The sequence below is a fragment of the Hemiscyllium ocellatum genome, chromosome 11 (assembly GCF_020745735.1).
Source record: "Hemiscyllium ocellatum isolate sHemOce1 chromosome 11, sHemOce1.pat.X.cur, whole genome shotgun sequence".
Classification (NCBI taxonomy): domain Eukaryota; kingdom Metazoa; phylum Chordata; class Chondrichthyes; order Orectolobiformes; family Hemiscylliidae; genus Hemiscyllium; species Hemiscyllium ocellatum.
In genome coordinates this window covers 73,340,487-73,368,030 of record NC_083411.1, presented here as the reverse complement: position 1 = coordinate 73,368,030, position 27,544 = coordinate 73,340,487, and the positions used below count along the sequence as shown (strand labels likewise).

Genomic DNA, 27,544 nt, shown 5'->3' with positions numbered 1-27,544 from the left:
GGATGCTGCCTGACTTGATGTGTCTTTTCCATCACCACACTGTCGACTACATGAGAAACCTCAAGCAAAAAGGAAGGCTTGAACTTATTCAGCACTTTTCAAGCCCAACCAGATATTTCAAAACATTTTTGAGCATATGAGATTTTTTTTTAAGTGCAATCACTGTTGTCACTTGGAATACACAGTCAAATTGCACACAGCAAGCTCTTACAAGCAGCAACGTAATAATGACATTTTTATGATGTTGTCTTAGGCATTAATATTGGCCAGGATACTGGCATAACATCTCTGATCTTCTTCAATAGTGGCTGGATGGACAGATTTGCATAGGTTATGCCGTTCAGCAAATCCATGTTGATATTTATGCTGTACTCAAGCCTCGTTCCATCTTCCCTCAGTTAAGTCTATATTATAACCTTTTATTCCTTCCTCCCTCAGATGCAGCATGGATGGACAGACAAAAAGCCATTGTCTGCTTCCTGCTGCAAATTCTTTCTCCTTGCTACCTTCTTCATGACCATTTTCTAGAATAGAACCAAACCATTGCCAACCTTGGTATCCTCCTGAGTCATGAACCAAGTTTCTATCAAATGGACTGAGGCAGGGGAAAAATGACTCATATTATATCAACAGCTTTGTCTTCCAGACTTGATTGTTCACCTTGGTGGCTCATCACCCCTTTGCTACCCCATTGGTGGCCATAGCTACAGCTGACTACCCTGACACTCAAACATTCCTCCTCCCAAAACCATTTTTGTTTCTGACTGTCCCTTTGTAATTTTTTTCTACATTAAATCTACACAAGGGAAAGTCGTTGTGAAATGTTCTCTTGAGCAGTAAAACTCTGTGGATGAAGAGACAGTCAGGATTTATGAAAAGGATAAATCTAGCTTTGAATAGATGATGAACTAAATGTGTCTAATTGTCTCAATCATCTGGCATTGTTTTGTGTGAACTGGAGATCTCTAGGAGCACATTTTCATATTGTAGATGAAAGGGGAAATAAATGTAATTCCTCTCTTAATTCCCTGCCAGCCCTATAAGTCATTATATTTGCTCGGTTAGGTACCTTTGCATCTACTTTGAATAGTATAAATAAATATATCTTTCAGACAAAAAGGAGTCCCAAGGAAGTTACTGTACAAAGGAAAAGTTGCATTAAACTTCATTTTTTTGTGTTCTCTGAAAATTACATGTATTTCCATTCTTTAATTGTTGCTGAGTTAAAATGCTGAAACTCCCTTCTAAACAGCACTCTGGCAGCATTTGCATGGCAGAAGGCAGCTCACCATCAGCTACTCAAGACAATTAATAATGGGTAATAAATGCTGGCTTAACCAAGAACACCCACACCTTACAACTAAATATATATTTTTTAAAAGCCCTGAAACTATAGCAACTCAACTGGCGACATTAATGTAATCGACAATTATTTTCAATTTTTCCTGAGTTACATTTCCTTATTTCCAACAAAACTGGTAAAATCCTCCTCGGAACTCGGGTCAACGTTCAATCCTATACCAGTTGGAGTCATTAGGTGAACACACGAGAAGTTGACTCCTGATATCGTGCTTGACGCAACTGAAGGATCATTCTTCAATTAATTTTATGGAAAAATTCTCTGATGCGCCAGAGAAGTTCTGAGTACTAGAGAGATATGAGGTACAATAAATAGTAAATACAACTTTCCATCACGTTGTCTAGAGCAGGGAGAAGGAGAGAATGCTGGTTATATTTTTGGTTACTCTCTCATCCAGGAGGCTAGATTGCCACAAGGAACAGTGATCCTATACTTTGACCAACAACTACTACGTGGGTCTTCAATATCCTGTAGAATGCATCGCTCCTTCAACCTTTAACGTGGGAAAGCAGGAAGAGCAAATGAATAAAGTCATAAACTTCACGGCTATTGAGTGTTTCTAAGTATTCCAGCTCTTAAAAAAATCAGGAAGCGGATTCTAGGCTCAGCTAGTTCCTGCAAGAATTTCTGGAATTAAATATAAATAGTAATCACCAAGGTTTAAACAAGTCCCCCAGGAATATTATTGAGCGTGGTATCAGCAGCTGGAACATAATGAATCCCTTCTTACATTTTTAGACAATTGGAAGTAAAAATGATGAGAAATGAACAAAACTTTTTAGCCAAAAAGTAGTCCGAAGGAATTACAAAGGGATAGTGCACTTCATTTTCTGTCAATTACATGCATTACTATTCTTTAGAAAGTAAAAGTAACTTCCATGGGACTTCTTTTTGGTTAAAAAAAATTGTTCATTTCTGATGTTTTCTAGCTGTGTTGCTTCAAATTGTCTAAGGATTCTTGAATAGATTCATTAGTCTCTATAATATTGCTGATCGCATGCTCGCCATGGGAAATTACCAAAAGTTACCTCAGGGCAGTTTTCTGATCAACTCGTGGAAACTGTCAAAGTTCTTCCTTTTCAATGTTTTTATGAACAAGGAGCAGAGTTTCAAGATCTGCTGGGAGATTTTGCTCACGGAGATGGAATATGGTAGGCCCATGAACCAGTAGATTGAACAGAATATTGGAGATGACCAGGGAACTGTGCAAACTCCTTGCTCCAGCTTTCTGTATTGTAAGCCTGGAACGAGAGATAAGATTTAAAAACCTATCTCTCTCCACAGTGCTGCCAGACCTGCTGAGTTTCTCCAGCAATATCTGTTTTCATGTCTTTCAGATCTCCAGTACCTGCAGTTCGTTGTTTTGATTTGTTGGAAATGATGAAAACTATGTTGACAATTTTAACCATTAATAAAGAAAATCATGCATTTAGATTTATAACGTAAGATTTTGTATCTAAGGAATGAGAGACTTTATTCTGCACATGCAAGAAATCAAAATAACCAAAGTCTTGGTTTTGATTAGGTTAAAACAGAGAACAGGCTTACTTTTCAACAAATATAGAAAACTACTTTTCCAATTAAGCCAATGCAACTCTCCATCTGCCTGCAATGGAGGAATGAAATGTGAGAACTGAAGAGAGCTTTCCATTCTAATTATGAACTGGGGTAAAATCACATTGTCTTACAGCTTCAAGGTTACATTCCTTTCCATTGTCGTGATCAGAGATTGCCCACTCACAGCATGTGTGAAAACATGTGACCTCTAGATACAAAGCAAGCATCTATTGAAAACATTTTGTGCAGCAGAAGAAGCAATTACTCCTCAATAATAAAGGTTCTATACAACTATATTGAATATCGATTTAAATGCAATTAAAATAGCTTAAATGTGGTCAGGTCAAACGACCACCTTTCATGCTGAATTTCCAATGGTTTTGTGATTTATAAGTGTTTGCAAGTTGCAATTCTTCTCTCAGTTTACTGAAACAGCAGAAGCCAGGCTATTCAATGGCTGGCTGATCGGTGTCATCAATCATTGCCCATTCGGAGATCGATAATCTACCTGCAACTTGCAAATGGCTAGATCTCAATGAGTCATGCTAAACCTGCAATCTCACTGGGGGGGGGGGGAGGGGAGGGAGGGAGGGATGTGTTTCTCATGCACGCTACATTCAGGGAATCTATGGTTCAACCACAAATCCTGAAGTGAACAGAAGCAATTGCTGATTGGAGTAGCTGTGAAATGGTGACACTTTGAGCGGAAAAGAAAGCTAGGCTAATATTTAAATAATATCTTTTTTAACCTCAAGATACTCTAAAGTGCCTTACCATTAATGAAATACCTCGAAGTGTAGCCATTGTTTTAAATGTAGCCAGTGTGGAGGCAGGCCATTCAGCCCAAAACGGCCCTCTGAAGAGTATCCCACACAGACCCACCCCATAACCCTGCAGTTCCCAAGGCTAATCCAGCCAGACTGCACTTCCCTGGACACTATGGGCAATTTAGCTTGGCTGATCCACCTCACTTGCACACCTTTGGACTGCGGGAGGAAACCAGAGCACTCAAAGGAAACCCATGCAGACACAGGGAGAATGTGTAAAGTCCACTTAAGACAATGATCTGAGGCTGGACTGGGTCCTTGGCACAGTGAGGCAGCATTGCCAACCATTGAGTCACCATATCTTGCAGCAATTATCCACCAGTTACACCAGTTTTTCAACAGGGTGCATAGGATCTGTTCCACAATCTGAGAGAACAGTTAAGGGCCTAGCTTTAACAACTCACCTGAAAGGTAGCAGCTTGGTCACTGCAGATTTCTATCAGTGCACTGGACTTTGTGTGCAAGTCTCGAGAATGGGGCTTGATTCCACAATTTTCTGATTCAAAGACAAGAGTACCTCAATCTGAGCAACAAGGTAACATTCCTTAGCATGAAAGGAAATGCCTCCTGCATCCGTAGTACCTGTGCATAGCTTTTCTTCACAGCTTCTAATTCACTGCACCTCAATTTACTGCTTTCAAATTTATTTTATATTAGTTTTGCTACATTTGAAGATTAAGATATATCACAATCTCAGTGAAACGCAACCCTAGCTGTAAAGTTAATGGGTTTTGAAAGTATCTGACAGGAGAAACAATGTTAATAGAATAGCATTTATGATGAAACCATTCTTCCAGAAGTATTTATTTTTACTTGAGTCAGTCCACAAATAACTAATATTAAATTCTAAGATTTATTTGTCCCATCTCCAAATGATTTGACTCATATTTGATAAATACATGTCATCAACATTATTTATCTCAGTGGATTTCATTGCATTTCACAAGAATACATTATTACAGTTTAATGGGATGTATCATCTCAATACTTAAATCATTTCGTATTTAATTTTGCCTGAGTAGGAACAAATGTCAGAGTTTGGACAGGTTACCTAAGTTCAAAACAATGATCCAATTCAAGATTTGTATTTGAAAAAGTAACTTAATTAATTCAATGAAAATCAGTCAAAATCTACGGACACAGCTCATGATTGATATTCCGACAAAATTGACATGTTTAGCTGTTAAGTTGAAACAACATGTACCCTTTGCCTACCAGTTTAAGTGCTCTGGTCACTCAGTATCTCTGATTACTTATGCCAGTCAGCTACAGTGCATTGTCCCTCTCTGAGCTGGATTTCCACTTGCTTCGGTTGTTGCTGTATATCAAAGTGCTTCTCTGTGATTCTCTCGTGGTTCATCAATTGGTCAGGGTCAAGTGTAAACACTCTGGCATACCTATCAACTCCTCCAATTTACTCTACATGTCTTTTGGGACCACCCTCAACCTTCAAATGCAATTAAGTTGCCAGCTTTTGTGAGCAAATAACAGGATCCACATTCAGGGAGTGACTTTTACATTGATTTCTCCACTGCAATGATCATAGGTCAGATCAGAACCAAGCACGTATAATATTCCAAGTGTTTCAAGAAATGGCTTCAGGTAAGAATTCATGCATGGTTTTCTTTCATCAAATCAGAGATTGCCAAGAATGACATTACTCAGGCTGCTTCTCTTAACGCTAGGGAGTTCATTGATAGGAAAATAAAGAAGAACTCATTAGCTCCCTGTAGTAGGCTTGAGAGTTGTGCTGCATCTACATACCATGTGGTGATTACAGATTGACAAAAAGCCCCCAAGCTGTAAATATTGCTGCTACAGAGTGTCATCATAAATGTCACAAAAGACCTTCAATCCTTTTTTTCCCTAGCAATAAAACTATGCAGAAGATTCTGATGAAAACTAATGTCTTGAATTGATTCATAGCATCCCTACAGTGTAGAAGCAGGCCATTTGACCCATTGAGGTTGCACTGACCCGCTGAAGAGCATCCCATCCAGACACACTCCTCTACCCTATAAACCTGCAATCCCCATGGCTACCCCATTTTTTTTTACATCCCTATACACTACAGGCAAGTTTAACATAGAACAGTACAGCAGGTTTATGCCTGAGTGCAATGCAGTAATTCCAGTAATGCACTTTCCAAGATGCAATCTGAAGAGGGGGTGGCACGACGTTTCGTGCTGCTGCCTCACAGCACTAGTGACCCGGGTTCAATTCCAGCATTGGGTGACCGTGTAGAGTTTGTACATTCTCCCCATATCTGTGTGGAATTCCTCTGGGTGCTCCAGTTTCTTCCCACAGTCCAAAGATGAGCAAGTTATGTGAATTGGCACAGGAATGCAAGGTTACAGGGACTGAGGTTTGGAGGGTTGGCATGGATTCAATGGAATGAATGCTCTGCTTTCACACAGTGGGAGATCCAAAGAGAAACTGGTCATCTCCATTAACTGGACTTGTACCTCTTCTGCCAAAGTGAAGTTGTCCCATATTCCACTAAATTCATTATCAGTGTCAAATGGCTGAGGGTAACCATATGAACACTTGTTGGGGAGGAACTGTTCAGGTCAACCACAGCTATGTTTCTGCTGGAGACATGGTCAAGGGCAAAAACTCCATAAATTATTTGTAATATGCTAGCAGTCAATAGTCCTGGCAAGGTCAAAGGTGGATCACAGTCATGATAGAGCTCAGAGTGCCAGAATCATAACCATCTTGTTGAGATGAATTCAGTGAGGTTTCCTGTGTGGGCAGAGCCCCTTAACCTATATCGTCAGCAGGCAACCAGATTCAAGGGCAACAACTTGAGTTTTAAGCTCTTCACGCGTCTTGGAGATTACACACCTCAATATTTATGGCATGACAGAAAGTGGATGCTCATGTCGAAAATACTAATAATCGCACCATCTTGGATGTACCTGGACCAATGAAATTGACCTAACAAGTGTGAACGATTATTGAAATTCAGTTTAAAAAGTCCAACATATGAGAATGAGTTATCATTATTTTTCAACATTTTATCTTATTTTCTGATATCCTCACAGGGAGAGCCCTGCAGCCATTTTGTTCTCCATGTCATTGTGCTCTGAACACCCACTGAATGATGGGATAGTTCGAAGCCGCATGTCCCCTGTACCTGCTGATCTCACCTGTGACCTATACAAATCTCTGGTGCATTACAGCTAACACCACTCACCCCCAAAAGCATTTTTATTCAAACAGATGAGATACAAAAGTTCTCTGACCTTGAAATGTCAGGTGAATGCACCACAGGGGATGCCTCGACCAGTCAGTTGCCATTGTTAGGGCTGCATGGGAGGACAGGCATAGCTGAGGAGCGAAGGAGAGAATGCTGGAGAAATTTAGCAGGTCTGGCAGCGTCTGTGGAGAGAAAACAAACAGGGCTTTGTGTCCGGTGTAACTCTTCCTCAGTGGCTGGGGAGAATAGTTGCAGTTAGGGGCATTGTAACTGCAGCTGGGGTAACAGTCATGGCTAAGCAGTTGTGTTCCGACAGGGAGAAACATGGACCTGTGGACATACCACTGCAGCATGCCATTGAGAGCCAGCCATTGGTTGGTGATAAATAGCCATGTGTAGAGTTCAGCCACAGGAAAGTCAGTAGTGATTGTGATAGTTGTGGGGTGTGTCGGGTAAGAAATCAATGAAGCCAGAAAGAGGGACAATGGACATGCTAGATTGAAGTGTAAGGGGATCTGTTGCACGAATTAAATTTACTTGCCTCATTATTAGATGGGTAGACTGTCCAATCACTCAATGCATCACTGCTGTTCAATGTTCACAACCTCATTACTTTTAGCATGTATAGAACCATCCCACCGCCCCCCCTACCCACCCCCCACACCCAATGTACTGGCTGTGGAAGCTGGGGATTCTGTTTGGTATGGAAACCTCATCAACACTGATCCCTGATCTGCCATCCCCAAAAGAGCTGAACATGGGGAAGGGACCAGGGAAGTTCAGGGACAAGATGCTGAAGATAAACAATCAATTTTCTTTTTCTCATTCCAACCAGAAACACAAAATATGGCACTGACAGGTGCATACGCTGGTTGTGAAGCAAGGCTATGGAATAAGTCTTAGCCTGTGAAAGAAATGTGAATTGTTTTGTGGAGCTGTGCATCTTATAAGTGACAAGTAATGGACTTGACCTATTCAGAATTGTTGAAAATGTGTTGCTGGTTTAAGCACAGCAGGTTAGGCAGCATCCAAGGAACAGGAAATTCGACGTTTCGGGCCAGAGCCCTTCATCAGGAATTCTTCATCCTGATGAAGGGCTCTGGCCCGAAACGTCGAATTTCCTGTTCCTTGGATGCTGCCTAACCTGCTGTGCTTAAACCAGCAACACATTTTCAACTGTGATCTCCAGCATCTGCAGACCTCACTTTTTACTATTCAGAATTGTCCAAATCACTTTATTCATATTCTCAACTGCACAGGTGTTCAACTGGCAATGATCACTTCAAAACCACACCATAGGAAACATGAATTGAGATCATGGTAAGGGATAAAACTAGACTTTAAGCGAGCAAAGCTGAATCCATTAATACTGATTTATTTATACAGTTTTTCTGAGATGGGGAAGGAATTTACAAGCATGATACCTGGAGTCCAGGGTTATGAGGAGACATTAAACAAATGAGGCCTATTTTCTCTAGGATTTAGAAGATTAAGAGGTGATCTGATCAAAGTCTTCAAGGTATTTATAGGAAAAGAGAGAGCAGGTAAAGATAAAGTAAATCTGCTGATTGGGGATTCTGGAACGACGGTCAGAGACTGAGAAATGGAGCTAGATTGTTCAGGAGAGATGTTAAGAAACCATGGTGGTGGAGCGGGGTGGGGTGGGGTGGGGGTGTTGGTGTTTGGAAGTTTCCCACAAATAGCAGTGGATGCTGGATCAGTTATAATTTTAACTCTGAGATGGATACGTTTTTTTTTAAGCAAAGGATTTGAAGGACATTGGCCAGAGAGAATTAAACAACAAATCAGCCATGATCTCATCGAATGGTGGGACAGGCTGAAGGGGTTGAGTGGCCTATTCTTTTTCCTATGAATTCACTGTCCCACAATGGAGTGTAACCCCTTGGCTGGATCCCACTGCTGAACATGCCCACCAATGTGTGGCCTCTCCCACAGCTAGATAGCAAGCACCTGCAGCTCTGGGAGACTGAATAGCAAAACAAAAATTGGCCGGTCAGAACGACCACAACCTAAGCTGGAAGCAATTCAGATTATGTGGGTGAAAATTCCCACACGGGAGAAAACAGCAAGCACTCTGTTTCCACCTCCAGTCCCAGCAGCAGGCATCACTGAGTGCAGTGAGGCAAGTGACCAGGTTCCTCAGCAAAGACTGTAGCCTTGACCACCCCAGCTGAAAGGTGCAGCAGATAATGACATCCAGAGACACTCTAGCCACAAGCTGAAATGACACGGATGGCTTATGAACAAGTGTGGCACAGTAACATCCCAGCTCCATACATATAAGAGCTGAATTGTCCCTCTGTGCTGGAAATGGGGTGTGGGGACTTCACTCAATTTTTGACAAACAGCATTTGGTCAGGCTAGATTCTCATCGTAAGTTAGAGAGAGGCCAATGCTGAAGCAGGAATATCCATGGAACAACCTGAGTGGCTTTGCAGCTAAGACAGTTTCAGGTTTTTTTGAATGGGAAACAAAATAAGAAATTCTGCTCTCAGCTGCATTCAATTAGTTTTCACTGGGCCTTGGGCTTCTTTGAAGCAGTCATAGAAAATGATGTGTTTTACTCTTTCCACTACTGTAGTTATCATTCCTGTGAAAGTGTAATTTCCATGCAAGGTAGTCACAGACCTGGAGGACAAAGCTTGCATTGAGGGTAGGACAAAAAGTGCAAATTTGACAACTACATGTCCCAGAACACCAGTGCCCAGCAGGATAGTTATTCTAAAGAAAATAAGCATCCTTGGGACATGCAAGGTGACATTCCTCACTTGGAATATAGAACAGTACAGGCCCTTCAGCCCTTGTACTGGCCTTTTATCCTACTCTAAGATCAGACTAATGTGCTTACCCTTCATTGTATGATCTTCCATGTGCCTATCCAAAAGCCACTTAAATGTCCCTAATGTATCTGACCAATGGCATGGCATTGAACACAGAGGGCATACATACAAGAACAGAGTCACAATTGGGAATGGCAAAGAAGATTTGCGATAAGTACAATTCTTGGAACAAGAATGCTGTGGTTTCTGTTGTTGATACAATCACAGAATTATCTTACTGTGGCTGCATAGTCCTCCAATCAGCTGCACTGTCGCTGTATGTACAATTGCATTTCCCACCTTTCTGAACTGTAGGCAGGACTGAGTTGAACTTCTACCATTGACACATGTCCATGACCAATTAACAGTCTGTAGTCATTTGGAGAAACCATAACTTGACTCAGTGCATGTTGCACTCTGTGTGAGCATGCTGTCAAGGCGAGTATGTTTATCAGGAAGCAGCCAGATAAAATCACCAACATGGATTTCAGGGGAAGTCTTCTCTGGCGAGATCCATAATAAGTTGTTGACAATAAACACACACAGTTCTAGGACTCAGTGCTGTGGTTTCATTTCAATGCAAGTTTTAAAAAAAATCCAGAGTTGCTCATATACAAAACTTCTTTTGCAACTGTTACCAAATCACTGTGATATTCTTTCATGTATTAACCACCACCAATAATTTACTGTGTCCCCACTTGAATAATTTATATGCAAAGCCTCTTCAGGACAATGCGACAGGTGAATGAGACAGGGAGGGCGCCAAGTCAAAATCAAAATGCCATAGTCTTAAGAGTTCGAAAGGGGAGGAATTTATTAAGTGAGTACAAGAAAAAAGAGCAGCACAGTGGCTCAGTGGTTACCACTGCTGCCTCACAGGCCCAGGTTCGATTCCAGCCTTGCGTGACTGTTTGTGTGGAGTTTGCACATTCTCCCCGTGTCTGCATGGGTTTCTTCCGGGTGCTCCGGTTTCCTCCCACAGTCCAAAGATGTGCAGGCCAGGGGAATTGGCCATGCTAAATTGTCCATAGTATTAGGTGCATTAGTCAGAGAGAAATGGGAGTGGGTGGGTTACTCTTCGGAAGGTCGGTGTGGACTGGTTGGGCCGAAGGGCCTGTTTCCACACTGTAAGGAATCTAATCTAATAACTTCCTTATTCGATATGTGGATGTACCTACCAGAGAAGGAGCATTACCAGAAGTCCTGTTGGGAATTAAGACAGAGCAAGAGACTGAGGTGTTAATGGGGGAGCACTTTGGGGCATGTGGTCACAATTCTAATAGTTTTAGAATGGTTATGAAAAAGGGTAAACCTGATCTAAAAGTTAAAGTTCTAAATTGGAGTAAGGCCACTTGTGACGGTATTGGACAGGAACTTTCAAAGGTGATTGGAGGAGGCTATTCACAGGTAAAGGTAGAGTTGGGAAGTGAGAGGCCTTTAAAAATGAGAGTTCAGAAACAGTATGTTCCAATTTATGTGAAGGGCAAGGCTGGTAGGTGTAGAGAATACTGGATGACTAGAGAAATTGAGGCTCTGATCAAGAAAAAGGAGGCACATATCAGGTGTAGACAGCTGGATCAAGTGAATCCCTAGAGGAGTATAAGGGCAGTAGGAGTATACTCAAGACAAATGAGGCAAATCAAAAGGGTAAAGGGGAGATGAGATAGCGTTGGCAAATAGAGATAAGGAGAATCCAATGAGTTTATATAAATACATTAAAGATAAAAGAATACGGAGAGAACAGGGACCCTTAAAGATCAATGTAGCCTTTTGTGTGAAATCGCAGATGGGGGAGATACAAAAAGAATATTTTGCAGCAGTATTTACTGTGGAGAAGGACATGGAAGCTAAGGAACTTTGGGAAAGAACTAGTGATGCCCCAAAAAAAAAGTACGTATTATAGATGAGCATGTGATCTAGGTCTAAAACCAGGTAAAGGTGGATCAATCCCTGGGATCTGATTAGGTGTTTCTCAGAGCTTTGTGGGAAGCTGGGGAAGAGATTACTTGATCCCTTGGAATGCAGGTGCATAGTTCCTTGATAATGGAGTTGCAGGTAGACAGAATGGCAAAGGCGGCATTTGGTATGCTTACCTTCATTGGTTAGAACATTGAGCATGAGTTTGGATATCATGTTGTGGCTGTACAGGACATTGGTGAAGCCACATTCAGAATACTGCGTACAGTTCTGGTCACCCTTCTGTAGGAAGGATGTTGTTAAATTTGAGTGCACAAACAATTTACAAGGATGTTCTCAGGACTGAAAGGTTTAAGCTATAGGAAAACACTAAATGGGCTGGGCCTTTTTTCCCTGGAGCATTGAAGGCTGAGGGGGGACATTATAGAGGTTTATGAAACCATGGAGGGGCATAGATAGGGTGAATAGCCAAATTATTTATCCCAGGGTAGGGGAGTCCAAAACTAGAGGACATAAGGTTAAGGTGAGAGGGGAAAGATTTAAAACAGACCTGAGGGTTTATTTTTCACATAGAGTGGTGCATGTACGGAAGGAGCTGCCAGAGGAAGTGGTGGAGGCTGGTACAATTACAATATTTAAAAGACACCTGGATATGTATATGAATAGGAAGGGTTTCGAGGGATATGGGCCGAGTGCTGGCAAATGAGACTAAGTCAGATTTGGATGTCTAGCCACATAATGAGTTGGACCAAAAGGTCTGTTTCTGCGCTGTGTGACCCATAGTTGGAAGGGTTTCAAAGAAAGGCAGCTGAAAGGCAAGTAGTAGGGCTGGTCATCTGACATTTTTATCAGAGCCTATGGCAATAGCCTTTGTCGGCTGTAACCATATGTCCTTGTAATGAAATCTTAAATTTTAAGGCAGTTATTCTCAGATTTCTAGGTATTTTCCATAATTGCCTTATCCACTACAAAATATAACCAGTCACTACAGTCTGCACTGATATACTTCAGACACCTCTAACTTGCCAATATTCAAAGATGACCTGGTTTCTCTTGAGTTGACCACAATGTCACATTATCTTTTTTACCCTGGCTTTCCATCCCTTTGTCCACCCAGCTGTCTTGCTGTCTCCATTTACTCCAATTCCACCTGCTGTTATCAGCATAAATCCAATTTCATTCTGAAGAAGTGTCAGGGGACAATAAATGTTAACTCTGCTTTCTCTCCACAGACGCTGCCAGACCTGCTGAGTTTCTCCATAAATTGCTGTTTTTGTTTTAGATTTCCAGCACACAGAGTTCTTGGCTTTATTTTTACAGCAGATTATCTTTGCAAGGTTCATGGGTCAATACCATCAAGAAATGTCAGTGATGAGTCAGATTTCAAATACACCATCAACAATTGCTATACAAACGCATAACAACAGCCATGCAGCACATTCATTCTGGTCACATTATTGGAGGAGGGTAGCTACAGACCTGATGGAGATCCATCTTAAAGATGCTGCTTTTGGTTATCATTTTTATGCATTACTGCATTTATAGGTTGTATTGGTTGTACTACTATAACTTTATAGATCTTTGCCATTTTTTTTGCACGAAATAATCAATTATTTTAAATATTTTGTACCATTATTTCCTTGTTGTGTTTTTTATTTTGCCATTTTCAATGAGTGAATGGCTGATTGAATGAATGCAATGTTAATTGATGTCTTTTGAGAGCTTTTGATACCTTAATTAAAAATTTCTAGATATCTTTGAAGAGGCTTATTGCTTTTTGAGCCAATAAGCGTTACTCAATGTCTAAAGTGCTTACCAGCTCTTTGATTATACACAAGTGCCATCGTTCATTCCAAAGAAAAACATTAGATTAGTTGTGTTATTTCTAAGTGCATTTGAAGCATAGTCAGTGACAATATTTTCTGCTAGGGCATTTCCAATTTCACCATTAGCATTAAGAATGTTATGACTGCTTTGAAATTTGAATTCCACTTCTTTCCCCATTAATATATCAGTATTGTACACACTTTATGATTTTAATATGGCTGAGAAAAAACAATGAGATTTTACATAGTATGCATGAGTTGGTGGCTGCCACCTGGAAGTTGTACTGGGGGGGGAGTCAGGCTTCACCTGCAGTACAAACAATCTCTGACTTTGGCAGCACTGGGTAAGTGGCCCTAGAATGTGGATGTTAGGATTTGGTGATATAGGTGGGGCCGGGTGACTTGAGGTTTGGGAACACTGCAGCAAAGGGAGAAAGCCTTACACCCAAAGCAGCAGATAGGGCAAGGGAAAGCAATTTTTAAAATAGTTCCATTTAAGTGACTCTTCTCTCTAGTATGAAGAAATGCTCTTCCTTACAGCTCTTACTAATTTGAAAATGTACTTTTTTAATAAGCATAACTAGTGAAGAGAAACTGAGGCTTTCACAGGATAATATTTTCTACATTTTGTTTTAAAAAAACTTTTTATGTTAAGGAAAATCTCTGTATTTTTGTCTTCTTCTCAACACACTTTGTATTACAGATTTTATTTTCATGCTCGTAAAACATGAGTCCAGCAGTTTTATGCTAGGATTGTTGAACTGTTGCTGGTAATATTCAAGAGTTGAATTTGCTAAGATAGACCAGGCCTGGGGACCTTGTAATAGCTATTAATTGGAAAGAATTCAACTGAATCCCTTAAGGAAAGCAGAGTCACTGTGCCTTTAAACCTCTAAATCACAAGATACTTTTCGCACTATGAGATTAATTATTTTAGATCTCTCATGCCATTATCTCTTTTGCTGTGCTTTAAGTTCACTTTCTAAATTATACAAGTATTTACAAAATCAAATGGTCTTTACTTTTCAAATTACAACTTTTATCAATCTATTCATCATGACTCAGCAGTTTGACTTCACACTAAAGACCTTGAGATCATGCATTTACTCAGCTTGGTGTCAGCTATTCCTGTAAGTTTGATCAATTTAAACAATCACTGTAATTTCAAAATGTAAGGATATTTCACACACAATTGAACATGAAGCAGAATCCTGATCTTCCATGAGAATGAACTGAAATTGTGGAAGAATGCAAATGGATTATAATGGTGGAAATTAGGTAGTCACTTAAACATATACTACATATATGCAGAAATAACAGCTACTTCAAATTTTCCAATGCTTATATTTAATACTACTCTTCACAACACTGTAATCATACCTTATTAAATAAAATCTATACTAGTAACTTGTTTCCCCGACACAATTAGATATGTACTCAAAGACTGTCCAGCAAATATTACGTACACTTAATTTTAAATACAGCTGAAAACCATTCATTAGAACCAGTTTATAACTTGGCTATATTGGCAATCTATAAACTGTGAAATGATCTTCAATATTCAAAATTTTGCTTAGCTCTATAGCAATGAAAAGGGTAGCTTGAGATTTTTGAGATGACTTCCATTAAGTCTGTGTCACTGAGGCAACACTAATTACATCACAGGCACACAATGAGCAGTAAAGTTTAAACCAAATTGAAGCTGAGATGACAAGTCTACATTTTATCTTAAGCTGGCATTTCCACTTTTTGCAAAAATGGCAGCACAACTGTGTAATTCTCAGTGACTCAGACACAGTTTAATGAAAACTTTTGAACAAAAATAAACTATCAGGCAAACATGACAGATAATGCCACCACCAGGACTTTCATCACCATTCTCTGAAATCAGCATGACCAGAATTGCTCCCAAAACTAATAAGGAAGGCAATTTTATGTCCATGATTTTCAATTTTGTGTAGTGGTACTACTGGCAATTGGGATAGAGGCACCTACCTGATTACAACTCAGTCCTAATGTCCCCATTTTGCCATTCAAATATTGTGATATTCTAACAACTGGGAGATATCCTGTTATTTTGCCCCTCTCAGCTATATTCACTTAGCATTCACATATTTTCAGAGGTATTGTTTGAGTCGGTTTTGTAGCACATAATCTATTTCAACAAACTGGACTGGGTTCATTCATTCTAGTTCATGACTGCTTTGTACCTCTCCTTCCCATTCACCTACCATGGCTCCACACCCTTTCAGATCCAACAAAATTTCGTTAATGCCAATCACACATTTGTCAAGAACGATGTGATTTCTAAGTGGTAGTAACTATCCTTTATGATCTGTAGATTGAAGTCTCAAATCGCAATTTGTTCTTCTGTTGTCAATCTGATGGGTAACCTGAGGTTGAAGATATTTTCTTTGAAATGGTTCAGGGGTGAAAAACAATAAAGATGACACATTCCTTTCATTTCGCAACTTGGTAATAGATTGTAAAAAAAGCTTTGTTATAAAGCATTCCAATAAATATTATCATTTTTGTAAGGTGTTCCTGTTCAAAATGAAACAAGCCAATACAGGCTTATAAACTCACAGTCAATCCATATTGCCATACTTCAAAAATGAATGATAACTCATGATTTGTATGTTACATTTCTTGTCTAATTTTAGAGTTTGAATTTTGGTTCATGAGATGGTGAAGGTGGTGTAGCTGGTCTTGGAAGTTAGACCTGTCCAAGAATCTAAACTTTTATTTTAAAGGGAGAGAATGCATTGATTTTATTTCACAGGAATAACCAGATTTCAGATGGGGCAGAAATCTGAATGGGGAAGCTAATGCTGAAAGGTTCATTTTTTAAATATTGCATACTGGCAAAAACAATGAGGGTTATGTGCAAAGAATAAACTTTGTTTAAAAGGCTTACTAAGTTAAAATGTAACTACTGCTGATTGAGCCTGAAAGTGTTATTCACTGATAATAATACAGAATTTATTAACTCAGATAATACAATCTTTAAGTTGCAGTGACACATACATCGTTTGGTGTGGTATAATCTCATGGCAAAAAAATACTCAAATGCTCTTTTCCTGTATCCTTCACAAAAGCAGAATCAAAGTAAAACAAAACAAATCCAATAATCAAACATTACAGTATCACAAAACTGGGCGTGCCCAAGTAAAACTAAAGCACAGGGGGAGGGAACTGGGGAAGACCATGGATTGTGTGAAAGAACTAAAACCTAGAAATTATTGTTGGGAGATTTTGCAGACAAAACATGTAAAAGCATTCCTAAGACATTTGGTTCTTCATAATGTTAATGCAATTTTCCAATTTCGCCAACATCAATTGCTAGCCTATAGCTGTATAGGAGAAGCTAGAGATGAAGATTGTTCAAAGCGCAGTTATATTACTGACTATATGGATCACAGCTGCATGAACAAAATAAAACATACCTGGTAAGTAATCAGTGTAAATGTATAGTACAGCACCTTTGAATTTTTTTTCTAACTATTGAACTGAGGAGAAACTTTGGAACTTTAATACTAGCTTGGGAAGATTGTAATAAGGAATCTTGTGTCTTTTAATGTGTCTTTGTGTTTCAAAGAAGCAGCTAATAAATAACTGCACGCCGCGAAACACATTCATTCCTTTTATTCAGCCATCATTTTCAAGAAACAAAAGCACATGAAAAATAAATAGCTATTCAGTAAACATTTCCACTAAAGCCTTTAGCTTTGAGGTTCAAGCATCACGATTAGATTGGGAGCTGGAAATTCACGTTGACTTGAGCTTCTTTGGCGAGTGAAACAATTTCTGAAAGTTTTACAACCTGTTTGCAGAAAGGAAAAATGAAAATGTAGTAATTCCATAGACACAAACATTCAGTATATTATAGCAATGATAGATTTCTTCAAAAGCAAATTGAAAACTAACAAGTCACTTTAATTTTTTTTTAATAGATTTGTTCTTATAATTTGGCGTACTGAATATAATTCGGCATACTGAATACAATTCATGCTGGTAGCTATTCTTGGAAGCATATTTGTTTTCAATAAAAAAAATAACGACTATTACAATCCATTACAAATGATTACCAAAACGTGTATGAAATGGAATCAGAAAATGTGACAGCACAGGAGGTGGTCAGTCAGCCCACTGTGTCTGTACTGGTTCTCTGTAAGTTGTTCAACCAATCCCACTCCCCTGCTCGTTTTTCTGAAGTCTATTTTTAGCCCATTAAGTACTTATCCAATTTAATTTTGAGTGTTACTATTGAATCGGTTTACATCAAACTATCAGGCAGTGCATTCCAGATCTCAACAACCCTTTGCAACAACGGTTCTGAATTTCTCCTCTGGTTCCTTTGTCAATCACTTTAAATCTGTGTTCTGTTCACTGATCCTTCTGCCTTTGGGACCATAGGATAAGATTATTTTACGTTCAGTTAATGGAGAGAGGAGTGGGTCAATTTTATACAATTTAAATAACGAACATGAGGGCATGAAAGAAGAGTTGCCAAAAAGTGAATTGGGAAAGTAACTAAAAAGAATAGGTTAATAGACATTTAAGGGAATATTTTAAAATAAATAGAATACATACATTTCAATTAGCAGGGAAAATTTCCAAGAGATGGACCCATGGTGGTTGATGGCAAACATTAAAGATAGTAGTAAAATTAAAGGAAAAGGATATAATTATTCAAAGTTAGGTGACAGGTCATAAGATCAGACAGATTTTTTTAAAAAGTGCAAAGAATTGTCAAAAAATTAATAAGGAGGGAAAAATTACAGCATAAGCAAAAGCGAACCATTAACAGAAAAACACTGGTAGTAAGAGTTGCTATAACTATTTAAAGAGTGAACAAAGTGAGTGTTAGTCCTATAGAACAAGGCTAGAGAATTAATAGTAGAAAACAAGGAATTAGGAAATGAATTGAACAGGTATTTTGCATCAGTCTTCATTACAGGGAATATAAGTGACATCCTAGAAGCAGTGATAAATCAGGAGATGGGAGGGAGAAGCTCAGGAAAATCACAATCACCAGAGAAGTAGTACTGAATAAACTACAAGGAGTGTGGTTAATGTTACCTTTAGGATAAGTGGCTGTAACAGCTTCTAACATCTTTTCCTATGACAGATGTTAGCTAACTAGTCTGCAGTTTCCTGTTTCTATCTCCCTCCTTTTTTGAGAATGTTACTCTCGTTACCTTCCAAACCACTGAATAATGTGCGCTGAGGATAAGAATTGATGTACTACACTTCAATTTCCAGAAGGCATGTGATAAGGTGCCACATCCAAGATTCTTACAAAAAAAATGTTCAAGTTGTAGGGGTTAGCATATTGGCATGGAGGAAGATTGGGGGAAACTGAGGATACAGATACTGGAGATCAGAGTTAAGAGTGTGGTGCTGGAAAAGCACAGGTGGTCAGGCAGCATCCGCGGAGCAGGAGAATCGACATTTTGGGCATAATTTCCTGATGAAGAGCTTATGCCTGAAACATTGACTCTGCTGCTCCCTGGATGCTGCCTGACCACCTGTGCTTTTCCAGCGCCAACTCTCGACGTGGATGTAGACTGGCTGGTTGTAGGAAGCAGAGAGTAGGTTTAAAATGGGTCTTTTTCAGGGATTGGTGCTGGGACTTGATGAAGCAAAGACAGGTAGGAAGATAATCTGTGAAGAGAACTCAAGGAGGTTACAAAAAGATTCAGATAGATTAAGTGTCTAGAGAAAAATGTGTCTAATAGAGTATAATGTGAGCAAATGTGAACTTGTCCATTTTGGCAGAAAGAATAAAAAAAGCATGTTATCTAAATGTTGAGATATTGCAGAGCATGGAGATGTAGAGCGATCTGGATGGTCTTGTGCATGAATCACAAAAGGTTAGTGTCCAGGTACAGCAAGTAATTAAAAAAGCTAACAGAATATTACCTTATATCACAGGGGGAACTGAATACAAAAGTAGGGAGGTTACACAACACAGTGGTAAGATAACATTGCAACAATGCGCACAGTATTGGTGACATTATTTAATGAAAGATGTAAACATGTTGCAAGCAGTTCAGAGAAAGTTTACTAAACTAATTTCTGGAATGGGTGAGCAAGATTGGACTAGCTAGGTTAACATCTGCAGGAGTTTAGAAAAAGAACATGATGTGACTGTTCATATAAAACTCTGAGGGGTATTGACAGAGTAGATGTGGAGAAAGTGAGGACTGCAGATGCTGGAGATCAGAGCTGAAATATGTGTTGCTGGAAAAGCAGCATCCAAGGAACAGGAAATTCGACGTTTCGGGCATCAGCCCTTCAGCCTGATGAAGGGCTTATGCCCGAAACGTCGAATTTCCTGTTCCTTGGATGCTGCCTGAGCTGCTGCGCTTTTCCAGCAACACATATTTCAGAGTAGATGTGGAAAAGAGATTTAATCATTGGAAACTGTAGGACTCAGGTTGACAATTGAAAAATCAAGAGTTGCCCATTTAAAACAAAGGTTCACCAATTCTTTTTTCTCTGAGCTTCGAGGTTTTGGAAATCTGCTTCCACCAGAATAGAAAGATTCTTGTTAAGCAACCGTTCACCACTATTTACTCATCTCCCAGCAGCTGCATATGTAAACTTTCATATTTGCCCCTTATTTTGAACATCCCAAAATCTTATTTCCTAATTATTCTTCACTCAACTTATTTCTCCTAGTTCCCTGTGTACTTCATGTCTCCTCCCTAATGTTTCAGGTGAGTGTCCAAGAGTCCCCAGCCAAATAAGTTTGAAGTCTCCCTAACAATCTAAGGTAACATCCTTATAAGGACATTGGTCCCAGTACTGTTCAGGTACAACCTGTTCACCTTCAATAGGTACTTCCTTCTACACAAACAGGATATACAATTTTTTGTGGCTCTATTAATATACTCCTCTAACAAAATGTATACACAGGACTTAGAAGTCTCTGTGAAGCTAACGAAGAACAACACCAGTCCTGCCATCAGTAAAGAAAAAAATAATGCACAAAAACATTTGTTTGTATTTACGTTCATGTACTTTGCTGGAGAATTAGATTAGATTAGATTACTTACAGTGTGGAAACAGGCCCTTCGGCCCAACAGGTCCACACTGACCCTCCAAAGAGTGACCCATCCAGACCCATTTCCCTACATTTACCCCTTCACCTAAGACTATGGGCAATTTAGCATGGCCAATTCACCTAACCTGTACATCTTTGTGACTGTGGGAGAAAACCGGAGCACCCAGAGGAAACCCACGCAGACACGGGGAGAATGGGCAAACTCCACACAGACAGTTGCCTGAGGCAGGAATTGAACCCAGGTCTCTGGCGCCGTGAGACAGCAGTGCTAACCACTGTGCCACCCTAAAACCAATTGCATTTGTTTATAATGCTAAAATTGATTCCTATATCTTCTTGGCAAATTCCTAGAGTTTCCCCACAAGATTTTTCATGAGTCTGCTGGAGGGCTTAGTGTCATGATATGAGTGGTTTAATTCTCAATGGGGTTAGGTGGAAGAAGCAAATGTGCCCCTAGTGACCTGTTTATACTGCAATCATTGGCAATTTAGCACGCATAACAATGAATATTACCATTCGAGCTGCATCGTCCAAATCATCACAGGCAAGGATCTTCAGGCTGCTCGCAGCAATTATTGCTTTTGCATCATCGACACGTGTGCCTGAATGACAAACAATCCAATAAAGTTGAAACAATGTTTTTGTCAAAAGACAGTACTCTTGTACAATAAAGTCCTCAACTGGTAACTGGTGCCAAGATTTTTCAATGCACTAATCTCCTCATTTCTCTCCATTTTCCCCAACAACACGCTGTGGTGAAATACTCTCATTAGTGGCCAACAACTCCCATTAACACATTGCCAATTTAACTGATGGCTTAGCTTTGCCAGTGTACCAATCAATTATTAATTCTTAGTTCTGCTAACTAAGAGCAAGAGGATTTTTTTCACCCAGGGGATAGAGAAAAAGCAAAGAAAGCAATGAACTGCCACAGAGAAAAATCAGCACATTGGTTCAACCACTCTATTTCCCCAAGTCCTATGACTATATGGAGATGCAATCTAAATGGACAACTGGAATCTTCTTCAAACTACTTTGTGTTCATGCTTAAACCGTTCTGATGCAGGACCTGAACTCCAGTGGAACTTACTTGAGCTGGTACAGTAGTTCTAACAAAATGGAGGAATAGTTGGCAGCTTTTCCTTTTGCTCTTTTCCACACACTTCCGAATTTTGAGATAGGCAAGCACTGCATGTGTGGAGTGACAGAAATATCTTCCTGCAATGCTGCCTGCAGACAGGTCACTGGAAGACTGTTAAAGCAGCAGTGCACCAAACAGAAGAATGATTGATTCAAATAGAAGAAAGGGATAGATTGAGTAATTACAAACCATTCAATTTGGCTTTTGTGGTATATACGCTATCTAAAAAATTCTGAGGAACAGCACCAATCCTCACTTAAAGGTAGAGATTAATCAAGATTAAGCAACATGGATTTATCAAGGGATGATCATTTCTGAATAATTAACTCCTTTTCGAGGACGTAACGAAAAGGATTGATGAGTATTTGATGCAGTCTATATGATTTCAGCAAAATAGAGTCATAGAGTCATTGAGATGTACAGCACGGAAACACACCCTTTGGTCCAACCTGTCCATGCTAACCAGATATCCCAATCCAATTTAGTCCCACCTGCCACCTGGCCCATGTCCCTTTCAACCCTTCCTATTCATATATCCAACCAAACATCTTTTAAATGTTGAAATTGTACTGTCCTCCACCACTTCCTCTGGCAGCTCATTCCATACACCAGAATTGCACGCAATATTCCAAAAGTGGCCTAACCAATGTCCTGTACAGCCGTAACATTACCGCCCAACTCTTGTACACAAAACTCTGACCAATAAAGGAAAGTATACTAACTGCCTTCTTCACTATCCTATCTACCTGCGACTCCACTTTCAAGGAGCTATGAACCTGCACTCCAAGGTCTCTTTGTTCAGCAAAACTCCTTACCATTAAGTGTATAAGTCCTGCTAAGATTTGCTTCCTCAAAATGCAGCACGTTGAATTTATCTGAATTAAATTCCATTTGCTACTTCTCAGCCCACTGGCCCATCTGATCAAGATCATGTTGTAATCTGAGGTAACCCTCTTTACTGTCCACTACACCACCAATTTTGGTGTAATCTGCAAACTTACTAACTATACCTCTTATGCTCACATTCAAATCATTTATATAAATGACAAAATGTTTTGGACCCAGTACGGATCCTTGTGGCACTCCACTGGTAACGGGCCTCCAGTCTGAAAAACAACCCTCCATCACCACCCTCGTCTTCTACCTTTTGTTTACATTCGTAATAAAAATGTCTATTATAGTCATCTGTATCTCATGGTGCATAGTCAAAGAGACATACAGCATAGAAACAGACTCTGGGGCAGCATGGGAGCTTAGTGGTTAGCACTGCTGCCTCACAGAACCAGGGACCCAGGTTCGATTCCAGCCTCGGGTGACTGTGTGGAGTTTGCACATTCACCCCTTGTCTGTGTGCGTTTCCTCTCACAATCAAAGATGTGCAGATTAGGTGAATTGGACAAGCTAAATTCCCCATAGTGTTTAGGGATATGCAGGTTAGGTGCAAGAAAAAAAAGAAACAGACTACTCGGTCCAACCAGTCCATGCTTACCATGTTCCCAAACCAAACTAGTCTGATCTGCCCACGCTTGACCCTTATTCCTCCAAACCTTTCCTATTCATGAACTTATCCAAATGTCTCTCAAATGTTGTAGCTGCACCTGCATGCATCACATTATCTGGCAGTTCACTTCATACATGAACCACTGTGGGTTTAAAAGAAAAGACTGCCCAAGTCCTTTTTAAATTCTTCCCTTCTCACCTTAAAAATATGCCCCCAGTTTTGAACTTCCCAACCTTAAGAAAATAAAACATTGTCAATCACCTTGTCTATGCCACTCATGATGTTATAAACCTCAATAAGTTAATCTCTCAACCTCCTATGCTCCAATGAAAAAGTCCCAGCCTTTCCAGACTATTTTACATTTCAAACCATCAATGCCAATAACATCCTGGTAAATCTTTCCTGAACCCTCTCCAATTTAATAATAGCCTTACTATAACATGGCAACTAAAACTCAGCCAGTACTCCAGAACAGCCTCACTAACATTTTGTACAACTTCAATATGACATCCCAACTCCTATATAGAAAGGTCTGAGCAATGAAGGCAAGCATGTTAAGTGCCTTCTTAACTACTGTGTCTACCTGTGACGCAATATTCAAAGAATATGTACCTGAACACCGAGGTCTCTCTCTGTTCTAGGCAGACTATCAGAAAAGTGAAAGGTTATAGAATCCAAGGACATGTGGAAAGTAAGATTCTAAAGCGTTTAGTGACAGCAAGCAAAAGGTAATGCTCGAGGGATGCTTTTGCGAGTAGAAGATAATTGCCAGTGATATCCACAGGGTTAAGTACTAAATTCCCTTTTATTTTCATGGCATCTACCATATGATCAAGATGAAATAAAAATTGCTTGTGTGGTTAATATTGAGGAAGAAAGCTATAGACTCCTGACAGTTATAAATGGACTAGTTAGCTGGCCACAGAAGTGAAAAGTAAATTTAATTGGCAATAATGTGAGATAATGCCTTATGTAAGGCACAGAGGCAAAGGATTGGACAATAAATGGTAAAACACTGGAAATGCTCAGGAACAGAGATTCACAGTTGGTGCCTATGTCCACAGATCTCTGAAGGGAGCAAGACAAGTAAATAATGGGGTTAAGATGATACACAGGAAACTTTCTTTTATTAGCCAAGGCACAGAACATAGGATCAAGGAGCTTATGCTACAACTGTACAAATTATTCAGTACATTGCAGCTAGAGGATAGTTCTGGTCAATGCTTCACAGGCAGGATGTGATCATACTGAAGAGGGCACAAAGCAGATTTACAAACATGCTGTCAGAAACACAGAATTTTTAGCCATAAGAAAGAATCGGATGGGTTGGAGATTTTTTTTCCCTTTGAAATAGGGGAAGCTGAGGAGAGATTTAATTAAAGTGTGTAAAATGAAGAGAACTTATTTCCTTCAGGTAAGCAGTCAATACCAGAGTTCATAAACTTCAAGCAATGGGGAGAAAGCTTTGCTAGATGGAGTTACATCACACTGCAAATTTTTGCTATAAATTCTGTGTTACGATCGAGCCCTCCACAATCACCTGATGAAGGAGTGTCGCGCTGAAAGCTAGTGTGCTTCCAATTAAACCCGTTGGACTATAACCTGGTTTTTAACTTTGCTAGATGGAGGCATTGAGGAGAAATCTATTCTCTCTTCAGGCAGTGGGGACTGAAACTCAGCCTGGAGGGGTGATAGAAACAAATGCAAAACAAAATTGTATATTCCCTGGAAGTGCCATGACCCACAAGACAATGAAACAATAAAGTGCAAAATTGGTGATCAAGCTGGACAGCTTTTTATTGACTGGCACATGCAGGGGGATGAATGGCCTCCGGTTTCCAACATCAAATTTAAATCCTCAACTTCCCTCAATTAGTTAAATGCTTTTAATTGATAGAAACTAAGGAATAGGGCATAACTATAAACCAAAAAACAGATAGACAGCTGCACAGTCCATTTTCTCTCAGCAATGGCATGAATCTGACATATTCATTGCATAAGAAAAGAAATAACCAGAGTTAGCTGAACAAGTCCAAAGCCTCAGAGAGTAGAAAAATCAGGCAAATTGGCAAGGCATCCTAAAGAAAATCTTTTCTGACTGGCAAGTTTAGGTTTGTATTGTAAACTAAGAGCATCTATGTTTTGGCCTTAAGTTCAAAAGAAAACTCTTAAGTCAATTAAAAAAAGCACAGCTTTTATTCCTGTGGGTAACAAGAGTCAATGTCTTCAGACCACATGCATGGCCATTATTTCATCGGAGGTCCAGCAAATATGGCATTTGTGCTGTTTTCCTATTTGCTGGTTTACTGCATTTGAAGTTTGTTGGTCTGCATTTGGTAAAGACCTGCTTTTAGTACTGTTTAACTGTTGGATAACTTCCACATGTGTATACCAAAATCTATTAATATCAACAATCTAAACACACAATCACACAAACCAACGCATTCTGGTTAGCAGTTATCTGATTAATAACATAACAACTTAGATCCCCCTCGGCTTCAAAAAACTCAAGAAATATGAGTGCATCACTGCAAATTTCCAGAAAATTAATTTTATAACAATTATGTACGCGTTTTGGAAAGTAAGAGAAGCTATTAGGTATTCAAAAGATCAAGCTATAACTGCATTTTGCATATATTATATTTGTCAATGTGAAATGTCGTAAATAGTATATAACAACTGAAGTCTTTCATTCAGTTTTAATCAAAGTGGCAATTCACCACCATCTTTTCAAGGGCAATTAAAGACAATAAAATTAATCACCCTTCTGTTATGTCTATGGTTCCAGCTCTGCAGTAGGAAAAGAAATTAAAACATGAGAATGAAAATACCATTGGTCCATCCCCTGCTTATTCAATCCTTTTTCTCTCTAGAAACACACTGTGAACAATTTGTCTTGGCCTGTATATCTCTCAGCACATGTTAGTCTAACTACAAAATCCACCAAAATCATTATTTCTAGTAATTATTCTACTGCCTTCAGAAAGTATTGAATATAAGCAGCAGATTTTGCCAAGAGCCAGTAATTTTTCATTGGGTAGTTTCTAAAATTAGTGTTAAGAATTTAGAATTCTTGCCCCATCTTTCACTCTAACTTCAAACTGTGAATTCCATATTTTCTTTCTTCTGCACCCTAATGTTAACTTCAGATTTACCCTGACTGCTTTTCTAATCTGTTTCCTGTACTGGGCATCATCCACTTTTACACACAACACAGAAACAGGCCAATTGGTCCAAAGGGTCCATACCAGTGCTTGTCCTGTATATGTGCCTCCTCTCACTTTTCTTCTTTTGACCCCTTGCTGTCTGTGCTTTGTTACCACATGGAAAAGATATCTACAGAACAGCTTTATATCGAATGCCTTGATTTGGAGAGCAATTTGTAATGTGTGCAGTGGAGATAAAACTTTGTAGATTCACAGGATTTCAGGAATAACTTGTGCTGCCCACCAATCTCAACCTCTTCTACTGTGAACAAGGTAGTGAAGAGTGAGCTGAGCAGGTAGGAATAAAAGTGCCCATTTACTGTCCATTTCTGACTGTCCAAACACAGAATTCGTGTTCCCAGCAGATGAGATTCTGCCTCTCAAATGTGAAAAATGTAACTTTTGTCATCATTTTTGTTTAAATTACACACACTGCAATTTGTGAAATTGTTTGAATAGCACAATCCATGCAGCAATTGACTCAGTAGTATAATACTAGGAACTATTATTGAACAAGGCTAAAACTCTGAATTAGCTTTGTCACTGTGGATTAAAGAGTTTGTTTTTTTAATTATTGACTGGGTCATAGACTGGAACTAATTTACAAGCATGTACCCAACTGTCTATTTCCCTTCAACCTGTTCAAGGAATTGGCCACAGTCAATGTCCAAAGAAACGGTACGTGGTTTCTGAGTTGCAGTTTAGTCTTGCCTATAAAAATTGGTGGTTGCAGTTCTGGAAACAAGTTTGAGTTTGAGACGATTCTACTGTCAATTGACTTGCCCTACATTATTTTCTCATCACTTCTCTCCAAAGATGCAGTCTAGTTAATGGTCATATGTCCGGACATGCACTATTACCAAACTGATCGTTGACAAGGAAATATCGAGAGTTTTAAAATAAACTTTAGGCAGATCAGTGAAATTGCGAAGCCTAACATAATACAATAACTAAACTGTTCCTATTTTCATATGTAGATTTTAAAAAGGAAATATTATGTAATGCATTATGTACACTCTTGCCTGATAAATCTGCCAGAATTGTTTGAGAAAGTAATAAGCAGGTTAGTACAAGAACAGCCTGGACTTCATGAAG

The 27,544-nt window shown here is 39.4% G+C and overlaps 1 protein-coding gene across 1 annotated transcript in view; it reads right to left on the bottom strand.

Moving 5' to 3' along the window:
- Positions 1-17,159: 17,159 nt before the first annotated feature.
- Positions 17,160-27,544, bottom strand: part of LOC132820214 (succinate--CoA ligase [ADP-forming] subunit beta, mitochondrial-like) — a 100,781-nt gene continuing 90,396 nt past the window's right edge. Inside the window, exons 10-11 of the mRNA XM_060832205.1 lie at positions 21,115-21,203; positions 17,160-17,352 (exon numbers count right to left, since the gene is read on the bottom strand). Of these exons, the coding sequence (XP_060688188.1) occupies positions 17,278-17,352; positions 21,115-21,203 (164 nt within the window). The 3' untranslated portion in view covers positions 17,160-17,277. The remainder of the gene's footprint in view (positions 17,353-21,114; positions 21,204-27,544) is intronic.